Raw genomic sequence first — 20,617 nt, 5'->3', positions numbered from 1 at the left:
GGCCCAAAATATATTTTACTTTTATAAAACTTTATATTTAAAATACTTTGACCCTTTAAAATATTTAATTAAAATACTTGAGCCCTTGACAATACATTTTATTAATACTTAAATACTTTATAAAAATACATAAAAATACGGGGTATTACAGTTTATATGAATCAACCTCCCGGGTTTGTTGACAAGAGATTTCCAGGTTATGTTTGCAGACTTTGCAAGGCTTTTATGGCTTTAAACAAGCTCCACGAGCTTGGTACCAGCGATTTGCTAACTATATTTTGCAGATGGGATTTGTCATTGCTAAGAGTGACAATTCTTTATTCATTTTCCGTCATTGGAATGATATGGCATATTTGCTACTATATGTTGACGATATTGTATTGGTTACATCTTCTGATCAGCTTCATGAGAGTATTATTTCTCACTTAAGGAAAGGGTTTCCGATGACTGACTTGGGTCCTTTGAATTTTTTTCTGGGAATTGTTGTTACTCGTACTCCTTCATACTTGTTTCTATCTCAGCAAAAATATGCACAGGATATTATAGAGCATGCAGGTATAGGCAGTTGTAAATCTGCGGTAACTCCAGTGGATACTCAATCCAAAATTAATGCAGATTCTGGATCGCAATTTCATGACCCAACACTCTATCGCAGTCTTGCAAGTGCTTTACAGTACCTCACCTTTACTCGCCCTGACATAACCTATGCAGTTCAGCAGGTTTGTCTATTCATGCATGATCCTAGGCAGGCTCATTATGATGCATTGAAATGCATCCTGCGATACATTCAGGGTACCATTGATCACGGGTTACACTTATATCCTTTATCTCCTACTAACTTAATTACTTATACTGATGCTAATTTGGGCGGGTGCCCAGACACTCGTCGTTTGACCTCTGGTTATTGTTGTTTTCTAGGGGACAATCTTATTTCCTGGTCTTCGAAGCGTCAACCTACTCTTTCTAAATCAAGTGCAGAGGCAGAATATAGGGGAGTCGCAAATGTTGTTGCCGAGGCTTGTTGGCTTCGTAATCTTATTTTGGAGTTACACTGTCCTCTCTGACAGGCTACTATTGTATATTGTGATAATGTTAGTGAAATATATTTATCTCATAATCCCGTACAGCACCAACGCACCAAGCACGTCGAAATGGACATTCATTTCGTTCGAGAAAAGGTGGCGTTGGGGCAAGTACGAGTCCTACATGTTCCTTCTCGTTATCAGTTTGTTGACATCTTCACAAAAGGCCTACCTCGACAAATATTTTTAGAGTTCAGATCCAGTCTCAGCGTACGACCTCCTCTCACTACGACTACGGGGGTGTGATAAAATATACGATAGATATTCTAGATATTTTGTTATAGTAGGAGATATATTTTGTGAATATTTGTAATTATCTTTTGAGATTCCTAAACCCTTTATATATATGTATTAATGGAATACACTTCAATCTAAGGAGTTTCACATTATCTAACAAACATCATCACCAAAAAAAAAAAAAAACAAAAAATAACAAAAAAAAAAAAAAACCAAGAAACACACATTGTTTTTTTTTTTTTTTTTTTTTAAAAAAAAGTCAACCATGCAACGCAGGGCAAAAAGCTAGTCGAGAATTAAGAGCTACCCGATGTCAGTTGGTGTTATTTTGTTTAAATACGAAGAACAAGGTATAATTTTGACTTTTCGAGTGGTGATTTTAACACTCCTTTTAATTTCACTTTTAAATATGGTTAACTTTGTTTGGACCCTCGTTGAACAAACTTAACTATCTAATTAAAATAGGGAGAGTGAGGGATAGCTCAAGTGGTTAGAGCTTTCCTCCCGGTTTCAGGAGATCTTGGGATCGATTCTCACCTCGCCCCTGTGGCTCTCTAAACACCAAAAAAAAAAATCTAATTAAAAGAGGACTAGATTTAATCACGGGCGTTACCGTGTTACAAATATAATAGTGTTCAAAGTATATGATAGTTTTCTACTGTAGACCCCCATTTGTGTCTCCCCAAAACCAAACCCAGTGTTGAGTACCTTTCACGTCGAATCATAGTCGAATGAAACGAAAGTGTGGAAAGGTCTAGTGCTGCGGAAAGTTTTTTATTTCTTTTCTCTTCTCTCTGTTTTTGAAAACTTTATTTTAAGAAAACAACCAATCCGGTTTGGTTGGTCCATGATATGGGTCCAATAGTAGTGTAGTTGGATGAAGCTTGCAAAGACCTTTCCAACGATATATTATAAGCCCAATTCCGATGAATATTGAGGAAGTTATGGCCAATTTACTAAACTGGGCCCAGTTTGAGCTTTATATGCGGCCCAATGATCTAGGGGAGGGCCGATTTATCATTCCTAATGCAATTAGGGATGGTTTTAGCCTTCTAGATTCTTCTAGAAGGTTCTTTTCATTCCTAATTCAATTAGCATTGATAAGTTGATTTTGTTGACTTTTCAGAGTTTTAATCAAAATCAAATAGCATTTTCGAAGAAATTATATTATTTTATCCTCCAGTACGCTTAACTTATCGGATTTTCGAAAACGCGTTAAAATCAAGCTTGGCGTCCAACCCCAGGCCTTGGCGCCTGGAACCAGGCCTGGCGCTTGGCGCCAGCTAGCCAGGGTTGGCGCCAGCTCTGTTTCCTGAGCGTCATACTCTGTTTTGTTAATTTATCTTTTTTGGATGATTTTCTCTATAAATATCGTATTAAAAACTCCGTTTTCATTCATCATCTACATCTATCATTCACCGATTTACACCAATTCTTTTAATTTTCTCTTAATCATTCATCTCTCTCATTCATCTTTCTTCTCTAAACTTGGTTTTCTCATACAAAATTCCGCATTCGCAAGGTCTAGAAATACCTAGCCATATTCGAAGTTGCCTTCGCCCTAGACGTGAAAGGTTTTAATTTCTGAGGGTTTGGTCCCAAATCTCTATTTCAATTATTTAATTTGATTGTTTGTTTATTATTTTCCTTGAAGTTACTAACGTGTGTATTTTGTTATTAGAAAGAGGTACGAAGCATCAAAGTAAGTGCTTTAATTGGTTTTAATTGATATTATGATGTAGAAATCATGTTCACATTGTTGTTATGATATTCCTAGTATCATGTCTAGGGTAATTTTAATATTAAATATGATTCCTATGATGCTTCCTATGTTCTTCCTAATATTTATGATTGTTAGTATCATGTTAGGGTTAAAGATTTGATTTTTATTGCTTAGTGACATGCTAGGGTTTGTTATTAATCTTGTTAGTATCATGCCTAGGATCTTGCTATTGTTATGCTTAAATGTTAACATGAACATGATTATGATCATAATTGTTATGATTTATGATGATCATGAATATTATTATTATTATTATTATTATTATTATTATTTTGATGATGATTATTTTATTTATGATGATATTATTATTATTATGATTATTATAATTATTATTCATGATATTGATTATTACTATGTTGCTTGATGATATTTATTGTTATTGCTTGATCACACTTTTTATTGCATGTTTAAAGGGAATTTGGTACTTGTAATCATGCTTAATAAGATATTAATAATCTTGTTAGGGTTAATTGTGATTATAATTTCAAGTGATCGCTAATAATAGTTTATTTGTGCATTAAATTTAACCAACATAGATTAAACAGGTTTAGGGTTAATCCTATTGATTGCATGTTAATCAGAAAGCGCACATGAATACGATCTGAATAAAGTAGAGGCCTATTATTAGGGCAGGTTCAATCTCTTTTAGGTTGGATTTGTACCTTCATCCCTGAACCCTTATTTGGTTCTAGACCTTATGGAGTTGACGATCTCTTGGACTGTTAAGGGGTGTAACCTTCATCCTGCGAACGGTTTACAAGTTCCTTAAAAACTTGTTGGCGACTCTTTTGCTCTATTTTCTTCCCTTTTGGACGCCACAGTACTGTAGTGTATGATCACAGTGGGGTTCAAGCTAGTGGGATTTTAAAGGCTTGAAATTATTCCCTACACCTACTAATAATGCAATATATCAAAAGAAATTATAAAATTAAACGAAAATTCAATCTTGTGTTATGAAATATATATTTGTGGATGCCCATTATATTCTTGTATCATTCTAGAACTTTCTAGATTTTAGGGTTTATTATTCTTCCAGCAAATCCTATCAATTGTATTGTATCTATATATATCTATACCTCCACTATATGAGGGACAAGTAGAACACACAGATTAATTCTCTCTATCTCTTATATTTTCACCTTATTTTATAACACGTTATCAGCACCAAACTCTATCCAATTGAGCAGATTAATAAAACAATTGATTTGAGGAGGCCACTAAGAAATTCACATATTGTCAACATAGTTCTGTAAGTACCGATTATGTTCATGTCTCCCTAGTACTTTTGTTCATGAGTTATTGGTATATATATATATATATATATATATATATATATATATATATATATATATATATATATATATATATATATATATATATATATATTATCTCTTTCATTGCTATTATCATCATTTCTTTAACGCAAGTAATTTCGTAAAACAAAGTTATATTGCATCCAATAGCTTTAAATGTTGATAAACTTCTAAAAATTATCAAAATATCGGCCTAGGCTTTTTACCAATTCTTTGCTCAAAGTTGTAGGCAAGTTGTTAAATATGTATAAGTATGAATTAATCCTAATACTTTTGTTTAATTTTAATTTCAATTCACATTATTACTTCTTTTAGTATTTATTCGGATGACAGGTTCGAATAAAATATACCACATATATCCTAAGGTAACATATATTCTATCAAGGTTCATGATTCAGTTTTCACAATTGAAATCCATCGGGAAGTGATAAATAAAGTTAGGCTATTTGACTAGAAAAATGGAGGATAATTGTTTTACTTAATTTTTTCGTTTAACGGAGGATAATTGTTTTACTTATTTTTTTCGTTTTCTAATAAGTTCCTTGTGAACTTATTGACAGTATGATACGATTTGTCATTTCAGTCATTTGTTCATATGAATAACTTTTGTGGGCTTGTGGCCATTACATTAGTCCTATTTGCATTTTAGGTAAACTTAATTCTTAGTGTTGGATTAAAGAGAGAAAAACCACGCTTTTTGATTGTTGATCAGTTCACTCCACAAGGAGGTTGTGGGCTTGTGGAGTGAACTGATCAACAATCAAAAAGCGTGGTTTTTCTCTCTTTAATCCAACAATCCCCCACTAAAGGGAGGAAAACAAAGCCAAAAGAATAAGAAGCAACATAGGGGCATAAGAGGAGAGGTAGTACATAACACTAGATATTACAAAAGTAATTTGAAATCTAGTGCTTAGTGGTATGAAGCAATGACCTACAAGTCTAAGGGTAGAAAAACCTTGAAACCTTTAAGACTCTTGATCATGGAGTTGACGAACCTTGAAACTCCAAGATTTAGTGCATGACCCTCACAACACATACATCACTCCAAAATTTATATGAACTCCGCGAAGAGATATGCTCTTTTACAGCCAAGCATATTCACCTTAGGTCTAGTGGAGGCTTTAGGAAATCCGTTCAAGTTTTCCATAGAAGATGGCTAGTCTTCACAACCACATAGGTGAATCACAAGCACTACTCGATAATACTTAGTCAATGGGGTTAAGATAAGTTCATAGGAACTAAACAAATGCTACATTGTAGCTATTAACCCCCACAAGACCGTGGATTCATTAAGAGCTTAACGCTCAACCTCACAATAATCATAAACAATGGTGATCCAAAGTTTTAGTGCGTCCACTCAAACAATTGGATTCATTAATAGTCAAAGGACTCAACCTCAAACGGTGGATCAATCAAATGCGTCTCAAATAGCACCAACCAAAAATGGTTTATTGATCCATTAAGAACTCAAAAGAGTCCAGCTTCAAACAAGCATTACAACACATGCCATAGAGATAAGAAAGTAATGCTTTTCCACATGGGCTTAAGGCCTATCCCCCCTCGACATTTACACAAATTATCAAGGATTGTGTTACATATCCAAAATTTCCTTACCATAGTGCAAAATTATTTTGCTAGAATATTTTTTCCAATTAGGAAAACTAGCATATTTTCAACATCAACTTAATTTGCATAGATGGTTAGAAAAATATATCACTTAATTTTCACCATTAGATGAATAAGTAATAAGACAACGAACCCAAGACTTGAAATTTCAAAACTTTAATCAAGTCCAATCCTTGAAAATAACATAGTGGCATTAGTGAACTTTCTTCGTCAACCATCAATCACCAACACTTACCTTCCAAAAAGTTTTTGAACAACTTTTCCCAAAGGCTAGTGTATTTCACAGCCTTCGTACCTAAAAAGATACTTAGTAAAAGATGAAGCAAGTTTAAACAACCACGTTAGTCATTTACTATTAAATTTGTAAAATATTGCCCTTTAACTATTTCACAAATATATGCTATGTTAAAATAAATGCAATGCATATCACTATCACATTGCTAAATGTATGTATTAGCATACTCCACTCAAAACATACTTTAAAACCTCTTTAAAGTACACATAATAATTCATGCTAATACAAAACATATTCTACTCAAATGATGGCATGAACAATAAATAACATATCATCGTAAGAACTTTCCAATCATGAAACATGTATGACACTTTGAAAGAACCAAAAGCATAATAACCATTATTATTATTCTCGAAATAATAAAGCACATGTCATATTCAAATTCATGAAAAATTGCTCAACAAATTGGAAAGAGAAGAAGTTCAAGAAAGTTATTTACTACAACTACGCATGTGATTCTCAACATCATCACATTACTCACATTGTAGAAATAGCACAAAAATATATATTACCTTGAAGCAAGTAGTGAGAAACAAACTTAATCACAAGTATTGGATTTCTCACAAGGTACTAACCACACTCTTGCACCACTCCCTAGGTAATAATCTCAAGTCACCTCATACTTGAACTTATAGCTCACACTTGAACTTCCAATTCACATTTCTTATCTTCAACATGAAACTCACCAACCAACCCACTTAAATCATCACTTAGAAGGCTTAACAAAGTTCATTCAACTATTAGAGGGGAACTTATCATCAAAGACTAAAGATCCGAAATAATTAAGTCATCATCTAAGTAAGACCTACATCGTTCCATTAAGACAAGAAAGACAAAGTCACCTTTACTCACAAATTTGGCCTTGATCATTCCCAACAACACTTAATGAATTGATATTGAAAAAACTTTAGAAGAAATATTAGGAAATACACTCCATAAAAAGATAGGAGAACTCTAGGCAAGTTAGAAATTATCTAACTTATCCTCAATAGTTTCTTCCAAGGTAAACAATCACTCATGTTATCAATTCATTAAGTTAAAGAAACACTCTTCACACATTGCATAGAAAAACCAAATCAAGACAAATAAATAATAGTCTTTAGCATAACTAGTCACTTTCATGCTTTGCATCAAATAGAAGAGAAACTAAAAATGATGCCTCTTATGGTCAACTTGTTTACTCAATAAACAAAATAAATACATATATGGGAATATAGCAATCAAGAGACATGAGAATTTCATATGCATAGCCAATCACTCAAACATGACATAATGCATAAAATTGCTAAAAACAAATTATTAGAGTAAAGGATATAATTCAATTGTGATGCATGGAGATTGTCAAATATTGTAGTGCAGTGTATGGAGATAAATCAACATTCACATACAAAGTCATGGAGCATCAGAAACAAGTTAAGATATTCCACAAACCAAGACTTTGAGTCCAACAATAATTCATCATATTACTCTTTCCCCCACATTGGACGACAAAGGTCTTTCACTAAGTATTGAAATTAGACATGAAAAGCTCTACACATTTCATATGGGGCTCATAAGAACTAAATTCCTACAAGAAATTTCTATAAACTCGTAGAATCATAACCCCCACATGTCAAATTTTAGTCTAAAATCAAAACATAGTTGATAATGGAGAAAAAGAATATGTGAACATACCTCCATAGTGCTTCTAATAATTTACCTTAGCGATTAATGACGAACAATCCAATAATGGCCACCGCTTGTAGTGATTGGGAATCCACTAAATATTTTGAGCTTCTTAAAACACATTTGAATTCACGTTCTTTACTTGAAACATATTGACATTATGTGGAGATTTACTAGGCATAGCATCAAAAGAAATAAAATTCTTAAGAATCACATTCCACACATAAAGAGATCGATAATGATACTTTAATCAAATGTCAATAATAAACCAAATCGAACCAAGTAAAAATAAGAATGAACAAAACATGCAATAAGAATTAATAACTCTTGAAAACTCTCTCTTAAGGTGGATAAACAAAGAAGTAAAATAACCTAACCATTGAATTAAATAATAATTCAAACATTATCATACTTCCAAAAATTCATCACAAGGTTAACACACTACAATATCAAAAAAATAGCCACCAAAAGACTTTCAAAAGTATTAAAAATTAATAAAAGTAGCCATGCATTCCCAGCAAAAACTATGGCACAACTAAGAGTCACAAAACAACAACCACTAAGAACATTCTCCATGGAGAAAAATACACACATGACTCTTCACAAAATAATCACATAATTCTCATTCAAAAACTTCTCATATTTAAAAAATGATAGAATGAATCAACACAAGTTTTTGAGAAGAATTATGCAAATAGAGCATTATTATGAGCATGAGCAAAGTCTTCACAGGCAAGACAAATATTTATATGTATATCAATAAATATGTACCAAAAGTAATAAACTTTGACATTGCATCATACTCCACATCATACTCATTGTAATTAAAATCATGGTAAAACTTATAAAACCTACAATTTAACAAGTCTTAAATAACCATGAATAATCTATCAACATAGGCATGTAAATATTAGGAACTCAAAAACACATTGCAAATAGAAATTAATCTAAAGCAATAAACCAAAATTTACTTTCTCAATGAACAAAACAACACATATATGTTCAAAAATCAACAAATTGGTAAATAAAACCAATTAACATATTTCTAAGTGCTAAGTTCAAACCACAAGCATAGAACAAAGACATAGAAATAATCATACACATATATAACATGGTTATACTTTAGTCTATAAACTAATAATCATGTAACAACTACTACATTATGGACAAAATAATCATCTAATATTATAATGCCAAAATCACAACTCATATACATTTGACAAGATGATTATTAGAATTAAAATCACATGCTAAGCATAATCAAAATTATTTTAGAAAGGACCTCCCTTGAATTAATTCAAGTGTTGAAATGAGCATTCTCCATAGTACACCCAAATATCCTCTCCAAAAAGTGCAGCTCAACTTTGAAGCCATAACTCCCAAACTCAATCCGATATCAACGATCCGACCGTTGAAAATAAATCCTCATATGTCGTGAACAAGCTCCCAAAATTTCAGCCAAAACCGACCACGAATGACCTTTGATTGGGGGTCATTTGCAGGACTGCTCCCAGAATAACGTGAACACCAACTTTTCCCCAAAAATTATTTTCTTCACACCATACAATCTTTCAATCAACACCCATTGAGTATCCAATGAAGATATATAATTCGTTTTCAAAATTGTTGTAAAATATTTGTTTCAAAGGCTACGAATAATAGAATGAATAATGCAATAGTTTGATCAAAAGGAAGATGGTGTGGTGTGACTTCGTCACTGCCTATGAAAACGAATTCCGGCGCAACCGAGGTGCACATTGTATCGCCGGTACGTTCCCTAAGGTTACACACCACTCTCACTCAAAGGCACTTTTGGATGAGAGGTGGAGTCATATAAACTTATGCCCAAAGAACAAATGTGTTTAGCTAGTTTTTTGTGTATGATGTGTATCAACAATGAAGAATAACCAAGCTAATTTTATAGCCAAGGATGAAGTTTCAAGAGGATGAATCTAGATAGAAAAGGGGTGATTGAATCATATAAAAGTTGATTAAATCACCATAAACAACTACTTTAATGGGAGGTTACAAGAGTATCCAAGAGATGAAGGAGAATGTCAAAAGATGAATGAATGTAGACATCAAAAAGTCCACTTCACAACCCACTTGTGGTCTCATTGTTGGCCACAACCTGCTTGTGGAGTAGGCTGATATTCTTATAAAGAAGACATAAAAAGCCTACTCCACAAGCAGGTTGTGGCCAACAACAATTGACCACAAGTGGGTTGTGGAGTGGACTTTTTGATGTCTACATTCATTCATCTTTTGGCATTCTCCTTCATCACTTGGATACTCTTGTAACATCCCATTAAAGTGGTTGTTTATGGTGATTTAATCAACTTCTATATGATTCAATCACCCCTTTGCTGTCTAGATTCATCTTCTTGAAACTTCATCCTTGGCTATAAAATTAGCTTGGTTATTCTTCATTGTTGATACACATCATACACAAAAAACTAGCTAAACACATTTGTTCTTTGGGCATAAGTTTATATGACTCCACCTCTCATCCAAAAGTGCCTTTGAGTGAGAGTGGTGTGTAACCTTAGGGAACGTACCAGCGATACAATGTGCACCTCGGTTGCGCCGGAATTCGTTTTCAAAGGTAGTGACGAAGTCACGCCACACCATCTTCCTTTTGATCAAACTATTGCATTATTCATTCTATTATTCGTAGCCTTTGAAACACATATTTTACAACACTTAGTGTATGTGTATGAAATTTATCCATACTAATTTTCTCTAAATTAATGATCTTTGGATTAATCGACTTAACTTGACTTTAATTATAAGTTAATATCGATAGAATATGATGTCGTTATATTCCCCTTGTATATCTTTAAGTAGATCTTTCTTTTTACACTCTATCCTTAGTTAATTAACTATGAAATAAGAAAGTCAAAGTTTGTTTCCATAATGTCAGGGATAGATGTTGTATCTAATCTTTTTAGTATTGATTTTACTAATTATGAATTATTTATTGGCTAATGTTTATAATTGTATTTCAATAAATAGTTAGAAATTTTGGAAAAATCACACACGATTGTTTAAATATGGATTTGAGAACAATCTCTTACTTTGTTACTTAGATGAGGACGGAAGATCGAGTTGATTCATGAATATAATTTTAGTTTGTTATGATGATGATGAATATTTCACGAGATATTTATTCTTTCCTATGAAATAGATAAGATGAGTAGCGTGCTATTGATAAATTAAAGGTTTATACTCTATAACTGCATTTTTTCCAATTATTATTATTATTATTATTATTATTATTATTATTATTATTATTATTATTATTATTATTATTATTATTATTATTATTATTATTATTATTATTATTTTTTGTACTATAAGTTTCAGTTTTTTTTTTTCTTTTCACATACATGAATTAAAATTACAATTGACATGAACTTAGTATCATGGTCAAATTATTAGTTAAGTTGATAGTGTATTATGAATCACATTGTCATGCTGATTGATGTACGATTGAATTCAATTGTATATACTTTCCTTCGTTCTTTTATTATTGCACCACTTGCCTTTTTAGGAAGTTTCACAAATATTGCACCATTTCCTCTTTAGGAAAAAAATTATTTGTGTTCACACTACAAATACCCAACATACCCTTGTTTTTTCACACTTACTTTTTAATTTATCAATATGTCAGATGGGCAATTTTGTAATTTTACCTTTCTCTCTCTTACTTTTTTCTACAACCAAAATATTTGTATCCAACCCCTATGGTGCAATAATAAAGAAACGGAGGAAGTATTTAATACTGTACATCTACTTGAAATCAAATCAGATTATTTGAATAATATTTCAATTGAACATAAACTCTTTGTATATATATGGACTTGAAGTCCCTTAAATTTTAGACGGACCAAAAACCACCATTGACAAAACTAATGTGTTCCTATATACACAATGTTATGTATAATATATGAATTTTTTTTTTCTTTAGTTGTAGATATATTGTCTTTTGGGTGGAAATTCTTGATACCATAGGGTGAGATTTGATTATTCGTAACTAATTAATTAAATTTACTAGCTCATTTCCAGAAGTGAATGACAAAGTACATAGTTGAAATAACAACAAACTAACACTTTACATGATGTTTTCTTAATTATATAATATTCCTCAAAAATTTATAAGAATTGTAAACATTCATAAGATTAAAATTATGAGTTTAAGAGATTCTTAGTTGAAATATGTATTTATTATGCCCATAGTTTTTAAAAATTTTCAATACAAGGATTAATATAATTGGGCAAGAGTTACGAGTACAAGTTTATAAAAATTTATTATGTTTGATACATGTATTGTTATAAGAGTTTATGGCTTAAAAGGAGCAAGAGATTTAAAGATTGTTGGACTATTTTTATACCCCCATATGCAAGGATTAAGGGGAGATAGTGTTTATTCCATTGTTTTTATGTAATCCTTGCACATGAATAATTAAATATGTTGATGGTTAGTTTGGTACATACACTAGCCTAAATATCAATAATTTATTTAATAGAGGTAGCCACATGATAATCAAATATGTAGAATGATACCATCCTGAATATGGATATGAATAAATGTCATTACCTTTATACTAGCTATAAATATACATATTAAGTTGATGTCTTAGATGGACAAGATCATTTCCTATTGAAGTAGCACACCTGAAGTGTGGAATCCTTGGAAGAGGAAAGGTGCACTAATTGACAATGACAAATTTGAGAAAATGACACATTTTGATGTATCTGCTGTAGAGCTCATTTTTAATACATTAAAATGTGATATGATTATATAAAGTACTCCAGAAGAGTATAAAATTTTGTCCAACAAGGTTAGCATGTATCAAGATTACAATCAATGCTCCAGTGGAGTATGAGTTATTGAGTATTATTAGTTAATTGTCTTGCCAGTTGTAGAAAGAAACTCATTGGTGTACTTATATCACATCATATTCATGGCCATGCATAAAGTATATCTAATAAGGTGATCACCAATATTATATAACTGACCATAATTTAAATACTAAAGGAAATGTGATTGGATGTGATAATTAATAATTAGGCCCAGGGTTTAATAAATTCCCGTTATGATAACCTTAAGTTTCATTTGATATGAAAGAAATAATGTGCTGACGCTCTCTTATGTTAAATATATGAAATAAATTGAATGGCAAGACATAACATTGAGATTGAGCTATTGTGATTTTTAATAGTTTGTGTTAAAAGAAAAGTTCAAGAGATAATATATTGGCTTTTCTGAATAATTAGTTCGCTAGAATAATTTATATGTTGACAAATATTAGGTGACCAGAAACTCACCACGTACAAGTTATATGTGGAAATTTTATGTAACTAATATCATACTATCAATATTTCTAGTGATCCCGAAGATCACAACCCAGTGAAATTACAAGAAAGTTTATGTTTGTTTAACAATTCTCTTGGTTTGAGCTATTGTATGTCAGCACATAAGAATTTGAATAAGAAATTAGACAACTGCACAATTTATTATCACCCTTCTATTAATATTGATATCTAGAAGAGAACAAAATTTCATTATTCTCCAGAAGAGATAGAAATTTATTGAATATATATTATTATCCTACGAGATGAAATTTGTTGCACATGAAATTAAATTCTAAGTTGGTGAAGAATGAATTCCCCCAATATTTGAGATATTTTACCAACTTAGGGGGGGGGGGGGGAAGAATTGAAGTAAGTTGGAAAAATTATAAAATTATAGTTAGTTGATCTCTCTAATGATACTTTGTAAAGTTATATATATGCCAATTTTTTTTATCAACATATGTTGCACATTTATGATTTGTTTTGTATACCGTTATGACCCATTTAGAGGCATAAAGAGATATATATTGATTATAGTGATAATGATATTATGTGCATACATTAAGATAGATCTTGCCAATTTTTCATTAAATCACTACACCTGAAGTGTAGTTTATATGATCGGTTCCAATATAAGTATTCGATATATGGCAAGATAGTGCAGTTGATACTTGTAAAGTATAATAATAGTATATTAATACCATAGTGTGAGAAATACCCTTGATATGTGGTATAAATATCTGAATTATTATAATAGATGGCCTATATGGCAAGATAGTGCAGTTGATACTTGTAAGTGTCTTGTATTAATTTGAGTCTTATACCCATGTGCATGTGTGTGTCATAGGTTAATGGATCGCTTATTGCATATTTAGGAAGTTATTAGATGCATTACTCATTGTATATTTTGTTCAATATTTTATCATGATTCCTATATCTCATATTTTATGCACTAGCTAGTTTCTATATAATAATTGTGGTATGTATAAATGTCTACCCAATATATAGTAAGGCGTACATATAACATTGATGGGAGCTTACAAAGAAATATTTATATTCTAATGGGCTTACATTAGTGATGAAATTATTGATGACGTTGTTTTAATAATAGCTTGTTATGATTCATGTAAGAAGAGTTCCTGAAGAACTTATATACGACGTATTTAAATACACAGCCCTACATATTTTATATCTTGAATAATGCAATTATTATCAAACTCATGAAAAGTCAATATGACTACATCATCGATATCTCAACCTGAGGTTTGAGTATGTGAGATTTAACAAGTCTACGTATTCATTGGCGAATTTTCATATAAAACATGAAATTTCTAATTAAATAATAGAGTTGAGATACCATCACTAGTAGAAAATAAGTGATGGGAATCCCCAAATGGCAAGCGGTTTTAAAAATCCGCTTGCCATTAACCTTTTTTTTTAAAAAAAAAAATCATGTAATTTTAAATGGCAAGCGGTTTTGGCGCGAACCGCTTGCCAATATATATAATGACAAGCGGTTTGGGGTTGAACCGCTTGCCATTAGATATAGTGGCAAGCAGTTCAACCCCAAACCGCTTGCCATTTAAAAAAAAAAAAACCTAAATGCGCGCATTATTTCACCTTCCCCTTCTTTTATTTCTCTCTCTCCTCTTTCTTTACTTAGCTCTCTCTCTCTCTCCTCTTTCATTTCCGCCGAGTTCCATCTCTCTCCTTCTTCATTTTTACTCTCGTTTTTCCTCTCTCTCCTCTTCTCTTCCTTAATTCACCCCTTTCTTCTCTTTCACTTTCTCTTTGTTCTTTCTCATCTCCTTAAATTCGAACCAAAACCAGGTAATTTCGAGCAAAATGGAACAAAACCCCAAGTAAAATCGAGCAAATTTCAAACAAGATCGAGCAAATTTCGAACAAGATCGAGCAAATTTGTGCATGTGTTGGTGTTCAAGTTTTTTAGGTCAAATTCGACCATGAAAACCCTAGATCTAGAGTTTTTATGGTCGAATTTGACCTTTAAAACCATAATTTCAAGCCCAAATCAGCTTTTTCTGGTTGTTGTGGTTATATGGTATGTTTTTTAAGGTGGGTCGAATTTTTTTTGTCCAAATCGGTGTTTTCTAGTCGTTGTTTGGGTGGGGGTGTGGTCGTGGTGGGCGGGGGTTGTGGTTTGGGTTAGGGTCGTGGTGGCTGTTGTGGTTTGGGTTAGGGTCGTGGTGGGTGGGGGTTGTGGTTTGGGTTAGGGTCGTGGTGGGTGGGGGTTGTGGTTTGGGTTTGGGTCGTGGTGGCTGTTGTGGTTTGGGTTAGGGTCGTGGTGGGTAGGGGTTGTGGTTTGGGTTAGGGTCGTGGTGGGTAGCTGTTGTGGTTTGGGTCTGGTTGTGGGTAGGGGTCTTCTTTTCTACTAGTGTTGTGGTGGCTGTTGTTTGGTGGTGGCTGTTGTTGTGGGTGGTGGCTGGTGGTGTTTGGTGGCTGGTCGTATTTTTTTTTGTTGTTGGTGGTGTGGGGTGGTGGTTGGTGGCTGTTGTTGTTGTGGGTGGTGGCTGGTGGTGTTTGGTGGCTGGTCGTATTTTTTTTTGTTGTTGGTGGTGTGGGGTGGTGGTTGATGGCTGTTGTTGTTGTGGGTGGTGGCTGGTGGTGTTTGGTGGCTGTTGTTGTGGGTGGTGACTGGTGGTGTAAATTAAATAATATTATAACAATTAATTAATAAAAATATTAATGTTTTTACATTTGGATTGATTATGTATCAATTTAATTGAAAGAAACCCAATTTTTTTTTAATTTTTAATACCCCTAATGGGTAGCGGTTTGGCGCCAAAACCGCTGCCCTTTCTTTACAATTGGCAAGCGGTTCTGAACCGCTTGCCATTTTAAAGGCCAATTGGCAAGCCCCCTAATGGCATGCGGTTCCCCGCTTGCCATTAGAGGGTTTGAACCGCTTGCCATTATGTATTTTCTACTAGTGCATTGAGTGAGAATAGTATTCTTATGGTCCAGAAGAGCCATGAGCAAAATATGTAATTAGTTTAAATTCTTAATTCATATGATACTGGAAAATAAAATATATATATATAATGATATCAAGTGTTTCCATGCAATTATGTTTGGATAATGTGATCAATTATTGATCATCACTTTGTAGTATATATGACCTCCAGAAGAAGGCATACATCTAATTGTTATGATAATTCGAAACAAACTATCGAATGAAATAGTGGTAAACACTTGTATTATTTCCACAAGTATGAAGAAATGAAAACGCCTCAATAAGTCCATGTGAAGATTTGAAGATTCAAGTTCAATATGAAAGGATCAATCATCAAGAAATGGTGTTTAGCTACATGGAAGAAGTTACCCAACCATATCGCATGAGATTTATTGCACTGGAAGATTTCACGTTAATACGTTATGCATTCATCGGGGAGAGCAAATACGCGCTGCACTCTTTTTCCCTTAAATGGTTTTGTTCCACATTGGGTTTTCCTGGTAAGGTTTTTAACGAGGCAGCATCCCAAGCGTATTACGAAGAATGTTGTACTCTTTTTCCTTCATTAGGTTTTTATCCCATAGGTTTTTCCTAATAAGGTTTTAACGAGGCACATTCTTAGATAATGGACATTCAAGGGGGAGTGTTATGAAATATATATTTGTGGATGCCCATTATACTCTTGTATCATTCCAGAACTTTCTAGATTTTAGGGCTTATTATTCTTCCAGCAAACCCTATCAATTGTATTGTATCTATATATATCTATACCTCCACTATATGAAAGACAAGTAGAACACACAGATTAATTATCTCTATCTCTTATATTTTCACCTTATTTTATAACAATCTGATAATATTATATTGTAATAACTAAAAAAAAAACTAAGATATATTTGTTTTGAGCTACAAACATATGTTTGCGTCAATAATTTTGCTTACAGTAGAGAGGTTTTGATTAATTTGTTTAATTGAAATGATTGATATTGTTATTTTTTAAGTGATCATGCATTGATATTGCAAAATGTTTTAAAACTTACTAGTATATTATTATGATTATATATCTATATTCGATAAAGAAAATTAGAGGGAAAATTTTTAATTAGAGTGCGCCATGTGACACTTCTAACTTGTTAGGAAATTAGGGTGTAATTGTGTTTGATTAATGCGGAACAAGTCAATGAAATTAAGAACGAGAAAAAAAACAATAAAGAAGATAAACAAAGAACACAAGGATTTACGTGGTTCGGTCAAAATAGACCTACATCCACGGGTGGGGGATTCGAGAGCTTCTTCAATATAATGGAGAAAGAACGAGAGAATAATACAAGGAGTCTTAAATCTAATGGCTCAATAAGGTATGATCTAATTGATCAACTAAAGGGTCCTTTTATAACACAAGGAAACCCTAATAAAACCCTAAGATTGTTCCCCAAATATATTCAAATAGCCGTCATAGAAAAGATATAATTTTAGGAAATATTCCATCAATTATCCTAGAATAACCTAACTACCGAGCTATAGCTCGGAAACTAGCTCATGCCTGCCGCAAGTCCTCATAGGGCCGAGCTATAGCTCAGTCGCATAGAGCTATAGCTCGCAGCCTCGTTGCAAATTTCCAGTTTCGTCAGGTTTTTGTAAAACGGTCATAACTTTCTCGTTTCTTATCGGAATTGGGCATATAACCTATCGTTGTAAAGCTCTTGATCCAAGCTATCACCTACAACTTTAATCATCTCAAAATCAGTTGTATTTTGAGAGATATAAGCGTTCAAAGTCAGCCCTACTAGATTTCGAGTCACAATTTAACAATCTCCACCTTGACTTGAAATCGACCAAAAAACAAGGTAACTCCACCTTGAACCAAAAACCAAGAAGTAATGCTCATAATAAAACATAAAGCCTCCACCTTAAACAAAAATCCATAAGCCTACTCACATTAGGCTATCACCAAACGGACATCTTCCATAACTTGTGAACCGGTGCGTCTCCGAACACAAAATTCCGTACACAAAACCATCACATGGCCTAGATTGAGAGTATAATGTCCCGACGCCAAGCATGCTTATAAAAATTGACAAAACTCTCTTCAAACACTTCTTCATCTCAAAAATCAAACTAAAAAAAAAACTTAAGCAATTCTAGAAAAATAAATATTACATCAAGAATTTCTAAATTGCAATTGTACTTAGTAAATCACAAAAGTACCAAAATTGAGATAAGAAATAGCATAACTAGAACAAAATCTAATGCCTAACCAAGATTGGTACTTTATTGCAAACGAAAATCAAAAGCAATCTATCATAGACTCCATACCGAAAATCCACACGGTTTCTCGTTTTACCAAGAGATCTCAAAGGGGAACTTATCATGAAGAGATCGTAGAAACCGCAACCCCAAAGCTCGTAACCCTAAAGTGCATAATCATAATCATCATCGTTGTTGGCCATATTTGCGGATTTGTCCTCATTGGACTTCTCCTCATTCTTCTTCTTTAATTTCCAACACTCGGTTTTGATATGACCCTTCACATGACAATAGTTACAAACTTTTCCTTTACCAAAATTCTTATTACCACCATGAGCAACTAAAGCATTATTTTGAGCCGGATTATCAGATTTATTAACCAATTTATTGTCAATTAAATCTCTTTGAGTTAAGGCATCCTTAACATCCTCCAAACTCAAATCATCTCTACCATACAATAAAGTATCTCAAAAATGCTTATATGTAGGCGGTAAAGAACACAACAACCTAATAGCCATATCCTCATCATCGATCTCAACATCGATGTTTTGCAAATCCATAATAATAGAGAAGAATTCATCTAAATAAGACTTAAGCGGTTTACCTTCTTCTAGACGAAGGTCATGAAGTCTAGATTTGAGTAGTAGACGGTTGGTCACGCTCTTTGTCATATAAAGTGACTCCAACTTCAATCACAAACCCGCAGAAGTTGTCTCCTTGGCAACCTCTCTCAAAACATCATCAGAGAGACATAATTGAATTGCCGAAAGAGCCTTCAAATCGATCTCCTCCCACGTATCCACCGTCATGCCCGAAGGCTTGTTGGATACACCTTCAAGAGCCTTGTGACAACCACTTTGAACCAAGATGGCTTTCATCTTCAATTGCCATAGGACAAAGTTCACTTGCCTATCGAACTTCTCAATATCAAATTTCATTGGCATAATTTAATCAAACTAACCTATAAACACCTAAACCTTAAGACCTTAAAACCTTGGCTCTGATACCACTTGTTAGGAAATTAGGGTGTAATTGTGTATGATTAATGCGGAACAAGTCAATGAAATTAAGAACGAGATAAAAAACAATAAAGAAGATAAACAAAGAACACAAGGATTTACGTGGTTCGGTCAAAATAGACCTACGTCCACAGGTGGGGGATTCGAGAGCTTCTTCAATATAATGGAGAAAGAACGAGAGAATAATACAAGGAGTCTTAAATCTAATGGCTCAATAAGGTATGATCTAATTGATCAACTAAAGGGTCATTTTATAACACAAGGAAACCCTAATAAAACCCTAAGATTGTTCCCCAAGTATATTCAAATAGCCGTCATAGAAAAGATATAATTTTAGGAAATATTCCATCAATTATCCTAGAATAACCTAACTACCGAGCTATAGCTCGGCAACTAGCTCATGCCTGCCGCAAGTCCTCATAGGGCCGAGCTGTAGCTCACTCGCATAGAGCTATAGCTCGCAGCCTCGTTGCAAATTTCCAGCTTCGTCAGGTTTTTGTAAAACGGTCATAACTTTCTCGTTTCTTATCGGAATTGGACATATGACCTATCGTTGGAAAGATCTTGAACCAAGCTATCACCTCCAACTTGAATTATCTCAAAATCAGTTGTAGTTTGAGAGATATAAGCATTAAAAGTCAGCCCTACTAGATTTCGGGTCCACAATTTAACATAACTTTTATTTCCGTTTCACAATAATGGCTACACTTGTAGTCGGAACGGGCGCCTAGGAGCAATTTGAGTGGGATGATTAAATGGATATAAGGGTAAGTAATTAAGTGATATATTGAGTCTCATGTGAGGTATTTATTCTCTTAGTAAGGGTAAAATGTTAACTTCACACTCAAAAACTAACTAGACTAAAAAAAATATGGAGTGTAGCGAGTAATGAAACATACCAAAAGAAAAAAGTGTAGTCAGTATTATGAAACGAAGGAATTACTGTAGTTTAGATTGATGAACATCAAAAAAAAAAAAAAAAGATTGATGAACATCTGTTACCCTTTAAAAATAGTTT

At 33.1% G+C, this 20,617-nt stretch overlaps 1 protein-coding gene across 1 annotated transcript; it reads left to right on the top strand.

The window, feature by feature from the left end:
- The first annotated feature begins 284 nt into the window (after nucleotides 1-284).
- On the top strand, nucleotides 285-1,064 carry LOC110731040 (uncharacterized mitochondrial protein AtMg00810-like). Its single transcript, XM_021910891.1, has one exon. The coding sequence runs from the start codon at nucleotides 285-287 to the stop codon at nucleotides 1,062-1,064; it is 780 nt and encodes a 259-aa protein (XP_021766583.1).
- Nucleotides 1,065-20,617: the final 19,553 nt, after the last annotated feature.

The sequence above is a fragment of the Chenopodium quinoa genome, unplaced genomic scaffold (assembly GCF_001683475.1).
Source record: "Chenopodium quinoa cultivar QQ74 unplaced genomic scaffold, ASM168347v1, whole genome shotgun sequence".
NCBI lineage: Eukaryota > Viridiplantae > Streptophyta > Magnoliopsida > Caryophyllales > Amaranthaceae > Chenopodium > Chenopodium quinoa.
Note: the sequence above shows the minus strand (reverse complement) of the source record. Positions and strands in the feature narration are given on the sequence as shown.

Bases quoted from the DNA above. Each gene is read 5' to 3' on its own strand.
- LOC110731040 (XM_021910891.1), top strand. From the start codon at position 285: ATGGGATTTGTCATTGCTAAGAGTGACAATTCTTTATTCATTTTCCGT.